The sequence below is a fragment of the Callorhinus ursinus genome, unplaced genomic scaffold (assembly GCF_003265705.2).
Source record: "Callorhinus ursinus isolate GAN/ISIS: 27379988/994484 unplaced genomic scaffold, GSC_fseal_2.0 scaffold25, whole genome shotgun sequence".
NCBI lineage: Eukaryota > Metazoa > Chordata > Mammalia > Carnivora > Otariidae > Callorhinus > Callorhinus ursinus.
The window spans coordinates 27,188,154-27,204,920 of NW_027397087.1; the positions used below are offsets into that span (position 1 = coordinate 27,188,154).

The 16,767-nt window shown below is 34.4% G+C and overlaps 1 protein-coding gene across 5 annotated transcripts in view; it reads right to left on the reverse strand.

The window, feature by feature from the left end:
- Positions 1 to 392: 392 nt before the first annotated feature.
- VPS13C (vacuolar protein sorting 13 homolog C) overlaps positions 393 to 16,767 on the reverse strand; it is a 182,356-nt gene continuing 165,981 nt past the window's right edge. For 3 of the 5 annotated variants that reach the window (XM_073877118.1, XM_025883534.2, XM_073877120.1), the window contains 4 exons: positions 12,041 to 12,129; positions 4,104 to 4,227; positions 2,671 to 2,751; positions 393 to 2,352 (listed from right to left, as the gene is read on the reverse strand). In XM_073877118.1, coding sequence (XP_073733219.1) covers positions 2,251 to 2,352; positions 2,671 to 2,751; positions 4,104 to 4,227; positions 12,041 to 12,129 — 396 coding nt within the window. In that variant the 3' untranslated portion in view covers positions 393 to 2,250. Of the gene's footprint in view, positions 2,353 to 2,670; positions 2,752 to 4,103; positions 4,228 to 12,040; positions 12,130 to 14,962; positions 16,367 to 16,767 lie in introns of those variants that run through there. The other 2 variants (XR_012373649.1, XR_012373648.1) reach the window with 2 other exon arrangements.

Consider the following 16,767-nt stretch of genomic DNA (forward strand, 5'->3'; position numbering starts at 1 on the left):
GCAGTCTAAGAAAGGTTCTGCAAGGCCACTGAAGAGTCTTCAAGCCAGTCAGCTCTCAGAGGAATTCCTGTCTCCAGGAATGGGCCTGCCCTAGTATCCTTGCCATACACCCACCATCAATGAGCGAGAGAAACCATGGAAAACATAACCCAGTGCAAAAGCAGCCAAGGATTTCAAAGTGTGGGAGCAGGGCCCTTGTCAAATACATCCCCTTGCACTGGAGACCTCAGTACCCTCCAGCAAAGCCTTTCCCTAACTAGCATTTTTTAAGCGCTCCATTACTATTAATTTAAGTCCCCACTATTACAGGATTAGGAAAGGAAAAGGGAAAGACATAGAAAGGAAAGGTAAGTGTTATATGAATATTTAACACAAACTCACAAAGTCTTCACACTTGTAAACAATGCACCAAATATTTTATTTCTCTCAGTAGTTCATAAGCAAGTAGTTAACTCTCAAAGCATTTTTAAAAACACAAAAGACATTATACTTTACCAATGAATTATTTCTGTCCCAGGGGATTAAATCAAATTAAAATGTTACAAACATTTGAAAGTTTATTTTTAAGCCAACTGAGATGATGAAATTTATATATTTCTATAAAAAATTTTTAGTTCAATGTTTTGTACATGCCATCAGTACAATATGGTTTCCTAAATATTTAGAACATCATCAATAGCTGTGATTCCTATGAAATATATAACCAGATACCTCAAATTCCTGATTAAATCAGCTTTAAAGACACAAGAAACTAACACATTTGCTATGAAATTCTGTTTATGATACTCCCTGTAATAAGTTGCGATTAATGAATGATACAGAAATTCTGTTTAAGGCTAGAAGTTTTATATATGACATGTCCCTTCACAGAAAAATAAATGATGTTGGAAAGGCAAAGCCCACCATAACTATATCATAGATCAAATATCAGTTATTAAGTTTTATATCCTCCTTTTGGAGTCTACAGTAATTATTAACTAGGAAAAATTTAAAAAGTTTTAAGGCTGGTCTTAAAAAACATCAATAAACATAGTAGAAGCCTGACCACCCATCAACAAAAACAGAGCAAACCAGGTATGTCCACATCTTCATTTCATCATTAATTCAGTGATTTGAAATAAATGTCATGTTAAAATCATGAGTGAATGTAAAGATTCATTCAAGGTATATACTTCTGAGCAGTAATTTTACAAATCTCTGATCAGCATAAGTGAGATGTGGAAAGGACAAAAATAATGCTGCATTGAACTGATTCTCATAAGTTTGTTCCCTCAAAGGACATGCTTACCAGGTATTTTCCACAGTGTTGTTATATATGCCTTATTTTATTTATACATAAAATAACTAGAGATTTTTCATTCTTCCTAATAAGTATTTAAAATACATTTCTAGGTATGCAATAGGATTAAGTATTAGTTTATGATGTGCTTAAAAATCTTTCAACTTATAAAAAAACAATTTCTAGAAATATAAAAATATTGAGCTTTTCATATCTCTGAGTCTTGAAAAACATAAAGTACAATATTTCCATGTATCGGCAAGTTAAAATTGTGCCACTTAAGTTCATCTCAAAGGAGCATGTAAATAATTTCAGAAGTTTTATGAAGACTACATTACAGAGCACAGACCACAGATACTTTCAGATTTGATTCTCCATATGTTTTTATATTCTAATGCAAGGAAGAAAAATAAGCAGCAAAGTAAAACATGTTTTTATTAGGAGAAAAATAATGTTTTCATGAAAAGAAAATAGAAAACATGTCATCTCTCCCTTTAGTGGCTTTTCTTCAGTTATCTGATTTACCAAAAATAGGATCTCAGTTCAGTTACCGAACAAATTACCTTTAAATAAAATATCCAACACCTGTCCAAAGGTTTGTCCAAACCTTCTATAGCTCTTTTCTTATTCTTCAGCAAAAACTTTAATTAAAAACAGGTCCATTGCCCTTTGTTTCATAACTTTAACATTAATGGAAACTTCACTCTGAGTTTCAAGTGATATTTCTTTGAGGGCCTGACCCATTTAGGTGGCAGTGTAGAAGTGAGTTGCTGACATACAGATGGTTACAAAATTAGAGTCAAGCCTAAAGGGGAAAACATGGAAAATCCAATACCTGCAATCCTAGAAAAAAAATTCTAAAACTAAAGGAGTGCTTGAAAAATTCTCTTTAACAAGATAAAGAAGAGTGATTTATAGACAAGACTGATTGGTTGGTTTTTCTCCCAGTAGCAGCCCCCTGGGATCTGTGATTAAAATGGTATTTGGGGCCTGAGAAGTTTCAGTGAAGATTGCTTCATCAATTTTTGCTGGTGTCTCATTGACTGTGCGTCATCAATGGCATTATATACTTTCTGTAAAATAAAATATTTACTATGAATGGTAAAGACAAGTACAGGCTCATGTGGAGGAGAAAGGCATGAAAATAAAAGCTGAATGAAGCTCTCAACACAGGTCCAACAGCGAAGGACAAGAATACACAGTCTATACGGGTTGTGCAAAATAAGACCCTTCCACCCGTAAGCCCACAGTATATTATTTTAAGCTCACCTATCCATCCAGAGTTAAAACTGGAAAATCTTTCAGGAGAAATAATGGGTATTATTATAATAGATTTTTAAAAAAATCTTGCAGCTCAAAAAAACTAAAGGGGCATTCTTTAAATTGTTTACCTCTGCTGTGGTGGTGTCCCGAAAGTAAATGTTCCGACAGCCGTGACTGACACTGCCTTTTTTGTGGAACAGACCCTGCTCCTGTTTCAGAAGAAACAAAGACAGAAAAGAAATTATTCTGGGGAAGGAAAAAAAAAACCATATCCTTTAATTGGATGCTTAAATGTCAATTCTATTTTATAACCTACAGACTAACCAAATATCCATATTCAGGTATGATAAGAACTAAATCATTTTGGTACAAGGATAGTGGTTCCATACGTGAGCTGTTAGAATTTATGAAATTGGATGAGTACATATCTATCTGGATAAAATAATGGCTTTCTACAGGCTATGATAAATAGCCTACAGAAACACCACTTGATAACTCACCACATCTGACAAATCAAAAAACCCTTCCTTCATTTCCTTGGCTGATAGATAAAATTCTTATATAATGTAAAACACATTGAGTCAGTTCTCACCACTGATGTGAAAGAAAAGTGATAACTGAATATATATGCAGAGTGACAGAATCTTCTCTGTTTTGAAAACCAGGTTTCATATATCAAGGGGCTCTTTCAATTTTGACGTTCTACAATGAGATAAGGCTGAAATGCAAAAATGGTATTGTTTCACAGTTTCTTTTATTTGTAAACTTCTATGAAAAGAAAACATAAATTAAAGGGTAATAGTACCTGCATCTCTATTAAATTTTATGATAAATGTTTTTCAGATAGTTTCAGTAATAGAAATAATACCATTATTGTTTAGGAGAAAATACATACTCCAGGAATTACCATCCTCAGAATGACAATTTGTAGTTTTTTTAAAGGGGTGAAAATAAATTTATAATATATATGAGAAAAATGATACATTTCAAAGTAAAGTGGGCCTGAGAACTAAGCAAAGGGTTGGGGTATCATTTCTGCTAATTACTTGCTATGTAATTAAAAGTTCTTCTTTAGAAAATGATGGGAAGGAAGAGTATTATCATATACTTAAATTGTATTAGTATCCTGTAAGTGCCAAATATGATAAAACATGAGTGTTTTAGATATAATATTTATAATAATCTCCTAAAAGCCTAAAAAAGGGCATGTTCCAAAAAGCATCTAAGATTACAGCAAAATATTCCTATGAAGTAAAAAAACAAACAAAAAAACTGTATTTACTAATGCTTTATTCTACCAAAAAAGAAAGCATCAACATCCTAATTTTTTCACTGGACACTCAACACAATCAAGGACTGTAAAAAAAATACAGTACAGAAATAAATTGATTATACATCTTTCCTTACATTTCACCGTATTATAGTAACAGTAATATAATCATCATCATAGTGATGATCCTTCAAACACTCTGTGTAGTTAACTGTAAGGCAGCCAGAAAGCACTGGTTTCCACTCGTTTAACAAAGTCTTGGCTCTAAACATGTGATTCATGTTTTCTTACCTTGACTGAAATTTTTAGCAGGTTTCCATGGACACTGGGAGGAAGTACAAAATCTTCAAATGGACACTGCCAGTCTATGGACATATGGCCGAGGATTTCAACTTCATTTATACACAACACTCGCCTATTTTGCAAAAGGAAACAAAAACACTCAGGTAGTCATAAAGATATTAATTATTCTAATATTTCACTCTGTGGATGTCATAGGCAGTACTCACTCAGTAAACAATATAACCTGGCACTAAAAAAAAAAAATCAGTATGCTTCACAATTTTTAACACTTCACATTAAAAAATAAAAAATCTAGGTAACTGTCAAAAAGCAAATACAGTACCTACCAACTAACACGGCAGACTTTCAAAAATTCCCCTTCTGCAAATCTTGCAAAATTCAGAAAAGTGTCCTTTTTTTTAACTGACCGAAAAACTGAAATCATCTTTGAAACATGTAAGGAACAGGCTGTACTCTCATCTGGGAAGCAATAAAGGCAGAAGCCCCTGAAAATGTTTTACTTGGAAAATTATTAATTGCTCTTTACTGTCAATCATTTATGCCTTCCAGTCAAGAAAGAACGTGCAGGAAATGTCACAAACCTCAAATGTCAGCAAAGACTCATTTTAGGCCTACTAATAAATATCAGGTTTGAACACTTTAACAGTGACGTACTGTATCACAGAGTAGGTATCCCATTTTACTCAATAGCAAAAAAACATGGAGGAGGAGGGGAAGAAGAAGAAGAAAGAAAAGGAAAGAAAAGAAAAATCGTCCTTAAAAAAAGGAAAAAGAATCCTTAAAAGACAACCACATTGATTTCCCAGTGTGTGATTCAGATTAATTACTGATATAACCATACTTGATTCTGAAGTTTCTATTACAGAAAGCATAACTAGGAAAGTAGAGGAACTGATAATTCTACAAATATCCAGGGTGCTGGAGAAACAAAGAAGGTAGGATTTCTGCTTGAGAGGCACTCCTAGGTTAGAAGGGAAATAAACATGTGAATATATCCGACAGCACAGTGAGATGAGTGCAGAAGCACAGTGTGAGAAAAATTCTTCAGGAGCACCAGAAAGAGGGACTGATTATGTGGGTAAAGTATGTGGTATAAGAGTGGACTCTTGAAAGTTCTCCAGGTGGGAAAGGGCAGAGACAGTCCAGACAAAGGGAGCAGAGCATTGACATAAAGAGGAGTATAAGGGAAGGTTTATTTGATGAATGTAGAGGTCTGTAGTTGGAATACTAGATCTACACAGAGGTGAGAAAATTAGCTTAGTGTCAGATCTTGAAGTTTTTTTGTGGGTATTTTTGTTGTTGTTGTTGTTGTTGTTGCAATTTTAGTAAATTTTGACTTAAATCTATAGGCAATGGGAAATTTCATGATCAAGTTTCCTATTTTAGAGTCATGGCCCTAGGAAGGAGAGGTGGGACAGACAATCAAGGTAGAAAGTTACTATGATAGTCCAACCAGGAAACAGTGAGAACCTCAGTTAAGGCAGCAGCTCTGACAAGGGGGGAGAGCAAGCTAGGTTCTAGACGCTTAGAAGTAGAGCTGAATGAACTTGGTGACTGATGGAGGGTGGGGATGGAAATAAACCCCCGGCACTGTATTTCTCAACAGAGGAACAACAGGAATTTAGGGCTGACTTGGGACTGCTGTGTACTGTAGGAAGTTCAGCATCCCTAGCCCCAGCCTACAAATACCAGTAGTGCCCTCTCATCCTTGTGACATCCTTCAACACCACACCATATTCCGAACAGTCTCGAGGAAGCAGATTCCATTCCCTCTGCCTCCTGTTCCAAAAGAGAAAGAATCCCAAGAGCTAAGAGTTACAGATAACTATTATAAATCACTGTGTCAAATGCAAATTCACCATTCCCACTGTCGTTACATTCTCTCTTCTCCTGACCATGCCAATAATAATATTGTTCTCCTACCACCCTAAATCTCTGTCATTCTCTTCCTCCTGTTCCATGTTTACCATCTTGGTCTTCTATTTGACACACTCTCTCAGAAAATCTCCAAGATCTCAACTCCAATCCTTATCCGAACTCCAATGACCTACACCTACGTTTATAATCTACATCTGTATCTGTCCCCTGACTACTGAGACACCTCTACTTTGACACCTCAAATCTATGTCAAACTCACTAAATTCAAAAACAAACAAAAATAATCTTTTTCTTTAAATTACTGTAAATAGTAATACCAATCCTCTTGGTACTTGAGCCCCAAACCAGAAAGTCATCTCATATTCCCTTCTCTTCCACATTCAATCAGTTGCCAGGCCCTGGTCTCTCAAGGCTGCCCCCTTATTATCTGTCTTCATTATTTTAGTGTAGGCCTCACTGCTTCCTATTGGGATAATCGCCACAGTCCGTGTGGCAGACAGACTTCTTTGATGGTCCCAAAGATTCTCCATCCTCTGGTATATAGGCCTATATAATCCCCATGACTATGAATATAATGGATTTCTCCCCCAAGATTAGATTTTATTATAAGGCACAGGTGATTTTTTATTTAATTTTATTATGTTATGTCACCATACATCATTAATTTTTGATGTAGTGATCCATGATTCATTGTTTTTGTGTAACACCCAGTGTTCCATGCAGTACGTGCCCTCCTTAATACCCATCACCAGGCTAACCCATCCCCCCACCCCTTTCCCCTCTCAAACCCTCAGTTTGTTTCTGAGTCCATAGTCTCTCATGGTTTGTCTCCCCCTCTGATCCCCACCCTCTGCTTCAATTTTCCCTTCCTTCTCCTAATGTCCTCCGTGCTATTCCTTATGTTCTACAAATAAGTGAAACCATATGATAACTGACTTTCTCTGCTTGACTTATTTCCCTTAGCATAATCTCCTCCAGTCCCATCCATGTTGATGTAAAAGTTGGGTATTCATCCTTTCTAATGGCTGAGTAATATTCCATTGTATATATGGATCACATCTTCCTTATCCATTCATCTGTTGAAGGGCATCTCGGCTCTTTCCACAGTTTGCTATTGTGGACATTGCTGCTATGAACATTGGGGTGCATATGGCCCTTCTTTTCACCACATCTGTGTCTTTGGGGTAAATACCCAGTAGTGCAATTGCTCGGTCATAGGATAGCTGTTTTTAATGTGAAGAACTTCCACACTGTTTTCCAAAGTGGCTGTACCAACTGGCATTTCTACCAGCAGCGTAAGAGGGTTCCCCTTTCTCCACAACCTCTCAGTGGTGGTTTCTTTGTTTCTTGCCTTGTCAATTTTTGCCATCCTAACTGGTGTAAGATGATATCTCAGTGTGGTTTTGATTTGAATTTCCCTGATGGCTAATGATGATGAACATTTTTTCATGTGTTAGCCATTTGTATGTCATCTTTGGAGAAGTGTCTGTTCATGTTTTCTGCTCGTTTTTTGACTTGTTTTTTGGGCGTTGAGTCTAAGAAGTTCTCTACAGATCTTGGAAATCAGTGCTTTGCCTATACTGTCATTTGCAAATATCTTCTCCCATTCTGTGGGTTGCCTCTTTGTTTTGTTGACTGTTTCCTTTGCTGTGCAGAAGCTTTTTATCTTGATGAAGTCCCAAAAGTTCATTTTTGCTTTTATTTCACTAGCCTTTGGAGATGTATCTTGAAAGAAGTTGCTGTGGTCGATGTCAAAGAGGTTACTGCCTATGTTCTCCTCTAGGATTTTGATGGATTCCTGTCTCACATTGAGGTCTTTCATCCATTTTCAGTTTATCTTTGTGTATGGTGTTAGAGAATGGTTGAGTTTCGTTCTTCTGTCTATAGCTCTCCAATTTTCCCAGCACCATTTATTGAAGAGACTGTCTTTTTTCCACTGCATATTTTTTCCTGCTTTGTCAAAGATTATTTGACCACAGAGTTGAGGGTCCATATCTGGGCTCTCTATTCTGTTTCATTGGTCTATATGTCTGTTTTTGAAGGCACAGGTGATTTTAAGAAAAAGTTTATCTGCGTGGGGGTCACATAACTACAGGGGCCCTTTAAGTCTGGGCTGGAGACTGAGAATCCAGAGTGTGGTTGCTGGGATGAAGATGCAGAAAGCCACATGACAAAAATGAGGGTAGGTTCCAGATGCTGAGAGCAGGTGCCCAGCTGACAGAGATCCAGGAAACTAGGATATCAGTCTTACAACTGCAAGGAACTGAATTCTGCCAACAACATTTAAATGAGCTTAGAAGTGAATTCTTTCCCAGAGCCTTCAGAAAGGAAGTTTACACCTTGATTTAAGCCTCTGAAAGACCCTGAGCAGAGTGCCCCGCCATGCCATAGCCTACTCCAGAACCAGGGAAACTGTGAGACAGTAAGTCTGTGTTGTTTTAAGCTGCTAATTTTATGTTAATTTTCTGTGCAACAATAGAAAACTAACCTGGTCTCTGGTTCCCGACTCCATTGTGATCCTCCTCCAATCCAGCAGCCAAACTGCTGCCAGAGATCTTTCTAAACTGCAAACCTCATCATATTAGTCCTTGTGTATAAGCCTTCAGTGGGAGTGAGAAAAAGAGGGACTTATGTGTGAACTATGTGTACATACATCTATGTGAAAGGCTGCAATCATGAGCAATAAAATGTTTATACTTTTAAAGAAATTAGTGATCTTCCATCACATTAATGATAAAATCTATACCCTTCAGATGTCATGAGCAGACACCTATAACTTATTTCACCTCCCAATGCTTCCCCACCAACACTCTGTCCAGCCATTTCAAATGATCTTGCCGTTCAAAGTGCCATACTGTTTTATCCCTGTCTGCCATTTACATGTATGAAGACCCAGCTCAAGTACCTCCTCCCTAACACCTTAACCCTGACACCTTGGTTCCCACCTTACTGGACCAAGAGATTTTCCTCTGTCTTCAGAGTCTCTGTATATCACTTTATCTTAGCACCCAGCACACTGTGATGTCACTAATGTACAGGTCCCCCTTTAGATGAGGAGGGAACAGAAGATATCACTATTATCTGTGTCCCTATTTCTGTCAGACATTGATAGTGCAATGGTTGGAATGTTTATATCTTCCCCCAAGTCATACATCAAATCCCAACCCTGATGTGATGGTATTAGAGGTGGAGCCTTTGGGGGTGATTAGATCATGAGGTTGGAGCCCTCAGGAATGGGAACAGTGCCCTTATAAAAGACAGCTGAGAACACTCCCTCACCACTTTTGCCGTGTGAGGATAGAGCAAGAAGACGGCCGTCTATGAACCGGGAAGTGAGCCCTCACCAGACACAGAATCTGCTGGCACACTGATCTTGGACTTCCCAGCCTCCAGAACTGTGTGAAATAAATGTTTGTTGTTTAAGATGCCTGTCCATAGAATTTTTGTTACAGTAGCCCATACAGACTAACACAGATGGTTAAAAAAATGTCTATTCAGAGAACAATTTCCTAATGAAGATTACTAAAATAAAATACTAAGCAGGAGTTAGGACCAACTAGGGGAGATATGGCCAAATAAATTGGGTCATGAGAACTCGTATTTTCTTTCTAAAAACTGATAAGAAAAAAAAATTCAGACCACATTTTGGATGAATTTCAATATGGAAAAATTAAAAGCCCTATATATATTGGAAAACTCAAAAAGTAATCATAATATTAATAATACATTGGGTAAAAAGGGCTAATATTAATTTATAAAATGTTACTTAAATTCAGTAAGAAAAAGACCAACATAATAAAAAATGAACAAAGGATATGAAAAAGCAATTCATGGAACAGAAAATATACATCGATGATGAATGCATAAAATGCTCATATTCATTAGCAATCAAATAAATGCTAATTAAAACAAAGAACTATTTTCTGCCCATTAAGTTAGCAAAAACAAAAAAGTTTAAATAACACTAGTCTTAGCAAAACTCACAGGATAAAGGGCATTCTCTTACACTGTTAGTTGTATGTAAAAAAAAAAATCAATATAATTGTTCTGATAAAACAAGTTGGCAATATATAAAAGGGTCTCAAAAATCTTCAGTTTCTAAATCAGCAATCTCACTGATAAGAACTCATCCTAAGGAAATAATTATAGAAAAAAAGACTTAGCTGCAAAGATGTGTTTATAATATTGGGAAGAAAACACTAAGTATCAAATAGGAAGGCAGCATCTGAATAAGTCAGAATATATCCATAAATACAACAGTACAGTCATTAAAAACCATGTTGTCTAAGAACATCTAATGGTCTGGGAAGATGATCATAATACATTGTTTGGTGAAAAACCTAGGTTAGTTAAATATACATAATATATTTTTTGTAGTTTTTACAAAATACATATACTGCAGCTGGCTGAAGAAATACATAGTTTTTATAAAATACATATATAGCCAACTGGTGGGATTGCTGGTAAAGGCTATTTTTAGGGGTTATCATAATTTATGATTCAAATGAGGACATTTTTAAGAATGAAAGGGGTGGCTACTAATAATTTCACTGGGACAAAAAGTGCAAACCAGCTCTGTCCTAGACAAACCACAATGTATGGTTACTTTATTTTCATCCTTTAAATTACTGTCTTTATCAGGGGTGGGCAAACTACAGCCTGTGAGCCAAATCCAGCCCATGGCCTGTGTTAGTAAATAAGATCTTACAGGAACACAGCCATCCCCCATTCATTTACATATTGTCCATGAGTGTTTTCCCACCACAAGGACAGAGCTGAATAGCTGGGAAACACAGTATGGCCGTCGAAAACTAAATATTTACAATCTGGCCCTTTAAAGAAATTTTGTTGACTCCTGATCTGTATTATCTACAATGCAAATAAGCATAAGTCTAGCAATGAAAGAGTCATTTTTTTTAAACACCAAAAAGCTGTGTGATTAGATTTAAAATTACTATGATTTTGCATTTTACTTGAGGAAAAACCAGATATATAATGTATACAGTAATATTCCCACAAAATACCTAAATCAAACAAGTTCTAAAGTATTAAGTATTACCAGAAACAACCCCCCACCAAAAAACCCCCGATTTCCATTACCTAGTGTTGAATTATATAAAAGGTATACAATTTTAAAATGAATTAACACATTGTCATTCCAGCTAAGTACAACATATAATACAAATAAACATTGTTTTTGGCCTAATCTAATGGATAAAATACAAAATTATGGGGATAAAAAAATAAATGATTACTTGTCCAATCAGTAAAAAACACTTTTTAGATTGTTTTGTGAATATTTTTACTTAATGGACAAATCATATGACTGGTTGGTTAACTCCTTGAAAAAGCTCATGGTTTAAATCAGAATCCTGTCATTTTAGTTCTCCTTTTTCTTCTTCCCATCCAAATGTATTTCAATGCAGTAGTAAGGAATCTAACACAGATTTCTGCCTACTGTAAGTACTCTTAGTCCTATGAAATACATAACTTAGAAGGTTTTGAAAATTATTAACATATAATAGTCATTTTGAAATACGTGATATAGGAAAAATCTCAGGAAAATAAAACTTAGTAGTTTAAGTTCTTTTATTTGGAAAAATTACCTACCACTCCCAAAACACTTAGAAAAAAATTAGAAAAACACACAGAAGTAATACCATCCTTAAAAAAGGTAGGTTAATCATCTAAAATAAAACCTAGTAAGAAAAGGTGACTCATGAATTCAGTCTCCATAGCTGGATTTACAATTCACACGTAACAGTATGACTATTACACCTACAAAGTCCATTCTAGACTCCACTCAGTAGCTGTGTAACTGGGATAACACTCTAAGTCATACTAAGTCTCAGTTTCAGCATCTCCAAAACGAGAGGGTTGGAACAGGTAACCTTAAAGGACCCATCTAGACTGTATTTTTTTGATTTAATGACAATGAACATTTTATAATTTAAGTGTAGTTCTCCAAATCCTCTGCCATTTTAGTTTTCAAAAGTCTTATCATCTATGTAGTTTGCATTTGAAAAAATGTCACTTGAAGTTAATACCTATTTGTAACCATAAGGATTGTCTTCTTGCTTCCAGAAATAGCACAGTGGTATCGATAAGTCTCTCCTTCTAACTTTTTGATATGATTCTGAAAAGAAAACAAGACTCAAGATTTGCATAGTACAAGCATCCAAATAGTATTTCCAATACTATGTATTAGTTAATTATAGTAACAGTGCTAGTTAGGGAAAAAATTATTAGAAACAAAGGCACAATATTGGCCTGTGAAGCTAGAAAAATATTCACAGCATGTTTATAAATTAACTTCCACTATGCCTTAAACGACAAATCTGTATTAAATGCTTACTAAGTGATCTTCTGATAAAATATATCCTCATTCTGTGATAACTCAGAGGTTTAAAAATATTTAGCAGAAATAATCACACATTTTCATTAATGGGTGTGACATTAACATTACAGGGGTTCTTAATCTCGGGTCCATGGAAGAACTCTGGGAGGTCTATGAACCACCTAAAATAGCATATATCATTTTGAAAATGTGGTTCTGCAACTTTTTTCAGAGGATGGTTCGTATTTTTCATCAGATTTTTTAAGTGGTCTGTGATCCTTCTCAGAGGTTAAGAACCACTGATTTACACAGAGATAGATATACACATAATAAAATTCCAAGATAACCGATATTTACTGTTTTTGAGAATTTGGTCTTATAGATTAAACATGCATGAAAAGTACATGTATGTAACAAATTATATTCTTGATAGAAAAGAAAATATAATGTCAATATTAACACAAAGAATTTCTAAGATTTCAAAGAGCTGGCACAATTTATTGCTAAAGTCAATAAACAAGCATTAAGTAATTCAAGTATAAATGGTAGCACATTAAAATACATTTATTTTCATTTCAACTATCTCCAAACTATTGTGATTTAAATTAGCACACATTAAAAAATGAAGTTATTTTTTATAATCAGTGCTAGTGAAACATTATTGACATTATCTATAATGCATGATTAAAGATCAGATGATATAATGTATATGAAACTACAGAAGAAAAACATACCTAATAAGACTGTGACATTTGTAACCCAGAATACAACATCAATATTATCAAAAGGAAAACATAATCAATAATAATCACAAGCAAACACATCTGTTGTTATTTTAATGCTTACATACACATTTTTTCAAAAATCCTCAGTTCAGTCATTCCTTGACAATTATGAAAAGCCAGGAACACAGAAGATGAATCCCCAAAGAAGTGGGATCTCATCTTCAGAATGAGTCTCAGAAACAAGTGGGATTTAAAGTCACTTGTTTCACATCTTGCCTGTGTGAATTAGCTAAAATCTTTTAACATTTATACCTTAAGTTCTTTAATAAAGAGAAAATGGGAAATGAATAGAACAATTCAGTACACTTATTTTCAGCTTTGAAATTTAAGTGTTAAAATATTTAGATCTGAGATGCAATGTGAAAGAAGTACTACCCACTCTCCATCTTGTATGCATTTTCATTAGTTATCAGGCTGTTGTGCTTTGAACCACTGAAAGCTTTTAAAGTATAATTTATCATCACACTACACTATAGAAATTGTTTTCAGCTCAACTAAAATCCACTACACTCTGAGATCAGATTAAGATATTCAGTCACTGATGGCAGCAGGAAACCAGATTAGCTGATAAAATACTCACTCTCCCTTCCCAAAATGCAACTTGAAGAATTTACAATATTTTAGCAAAAGCATTCAATATTTTCAAGTAAATTCTAAGGAAATAACACACGAAAAAGCAATATGCATAATGATGTTTATCACAGAATTATTACTATTAGTAAAATAACAGAAGCATCTTCAATGCCAACAACTTGGAACGGTCAAATACACACTGTAAGGTTACTTCAAGAGACGGTAATGCAAGAATTAAGAATGAAGCATTTCTATGAACATGGAAAAACATAATTAAAATAAAAAAGCAACAAACACCATTTTAAATATTATATAGTCGTAAGTATGTGAGCCAAAAGAATATTAAATAAAAACTGGCTATATATATGTGTATGTGTATGTGTGTGTGTATGTGTGTATATATGTGTGTGTGTGTGTACATGTATGTGTGTGTATATGTGTATGTGTGTATGTATGGGTGTGTGTGTATGTATGTGTGTGTGTGTGTGCGCGTGTGTGCGTGCATATATGCATGTGTAAACAGTAATTATCTTAGGAGAATAAAGGATAAGCAGGAAAGCATATCCTATGAAAACAAAGTATATTATTTAGTAACTTTCAAAGCTAAGTAAAGAATACAGAGCAATACTCAAGGGAAAAAGAAAATGGGGTAAATGAAAAGATTCCCAAATAAATTATTTAGAATGTACCCATGTTACAGTAAGGGCTGGGAGGACAGAGTTTTACACTATAGTGCTCTTTACTATTTACACATTTTGTTATACTTGGTCCCTTAAGGACTGAAGTCTTATTTCTTTTGTATATCCAGCACAGTTCAGATAATCAATAAATACTTCATACCAAAGTGATTACAGCAAGATAGGCAAGGAATGAAATAACCTGAATTTAACTATCCATGCCTATCCTTGTCATCCATGGAAAAAAATTACCACGTCCTCTCATTAATGTACAACCATTCTATTTCTTCTGGTAACTATAATAATATATTAAAGTTTAAAAGACTGTCTGATATCACAACAAAAACTAATAAATCAGACAAGATATATTTAGCTAAAATAATAAAAAGTTACTTGAATTTTGTGTTTATAGACATGCAATTGTAAAAAGGGAAATCACAAGGTTAATAACATAGAGCTAAACAAACAAAAAGTAAACCATAAGAAAAAAATTTAAACAAGTTATACAATTTCCCAAAAGTCAAGTCTCATTAAAATTTCAATATATCCAGGAAAATTAAAAACCGTTACTTTTACCTAAGAAGGAAGGCTAATTACCTAAGAAGGAAGGCTAATTATTAGTGATGATTTAAGACAGCATCTTGAATTAGTTATGTGCTTGGTTCTCAGAGAAACTGTACATGCGGTGACATTTTTGCCAACCCTCAATTATCTAGGCACAAGAAAAGTTTGTCAGCTATGGTTTCGGCTGATCTTTGGCTGTCATTCTTTCTTCTTTAAAGTGCTTGTTTTAAATAAGAAGCATTCAACTTATTCTTTCGGTAACTGCAGTTTAAACAGTATAGAGTCCAACTGAACAGTTATATGTCAGCAGTTTCACTCTCTTTAAATGGATGGCACATTAAATATAAGTGTACACTTTGGTTTCAATTTTGGGGAGAAGAATGAAAGCTGCCAGATAAGATGCTGCTAAATCAAATCAAACATCTCTATCATTTATAATAAGGAGAGAAATCAAAACACAATTTATTTTCAGAACTAACTACAAGGGTACTAATTTCAAAATAATAGTTTAGAATTATTTTTGTTCTAAGATAACAAATCCTCTTTAAGAACTTAAAAGCTAAAAGGGTTGGTTTTTTAAAAATACAGATATCTATACAAAATAAAGATATTTATAAATTCAGGGGACACTTAAATAATTTGCCAAATTATATGTTCAACTTCTTTTTATGTTAATTAAAAACACTAATTGTGAAATAAGCATAACTAACAAGGAGATTCAAGTTCTGAAAAGCAAAAATGCTAAAGGCTGAGAATGTATATAACATAATTATAAAATGATTGCCATTTGACTAGCAAGAGTACTGAGAGGTAAAAAAAGAAAAAAGAGATTAAGGAAAATCTCAAAATTCATGTCTCAACTCTTATCTGAGGTCTAAGGACGGATCAATAGCAACTTATATTTCAATTATTAAAACATATGCCCCAGTTAACAGCCCCATAATTTGAGTCAATCTTGGGTGAAGGGTGACACATAGCTATGTAATTCCATCATCAGGACTCACAAATGTAAAGAACACATAATAGATTGGACATGAGAATTGTCCTTGTTTTTCGACTTTACCTGAAAGTACATGAATACCATAAGAAAAGATAAAATTTTCCAAATGATAGTAAAATTGTCTGCTTCTGGACACAAGAAAGTCTTTCACCAACTAAAAAAAGAGGAGAGTTAATTTCCTACACCCTTTAATCTTTTATACTGATCCCTTATTCCTGTGCAGTATTACCAGGAATACCACCACCTTTGTGTGTAGTCAAGCCACTACCATAAAAAGTTGAGAGAGAGGGGAGAGTTGTAAAGAAGACCTCACTGAAATGAACACTCAATCTAAATAAATCAAAGACAGTCAATTAATACCACAGTTTGTTTTGATTTTTAAGGATGAAATCAAGTAGTAGTATAGGAAACATTTACTCCTGTATTTCCGGTTCTTGCTGTGTAGGCAGAAAAAGAAAGAAAATAAAGTTAGAAGCATGCAGAAAGATAAAATGTAATCACATACAATAAAAACCAAAGACTAAGAACAATGAAGAGTCGTATTATTTTGAAGTCAAAGTAGGAAAATATTAATAAATTTTGGGGGAGAGGGGATTCCAGTCAAGGGAGAAAAGGAATTTATGTATGTATATATTATTTAAATGTAGTAAAGTTTAAACTAAAATAAAAGCCAAAAAAATGCACCTTAAAATATTTTTAAGGTTTAAAAAGACTGTAATTGTGCATAATCTTTTTTTTCTCTCCTCCAGCTTCTGTTTACCTGAATAAGTCTAGATTTACAGAGTAATCCAAATAAATTAATTTGGCTGGGAGCAAAGGAAGCAGTGGAATTCCTATA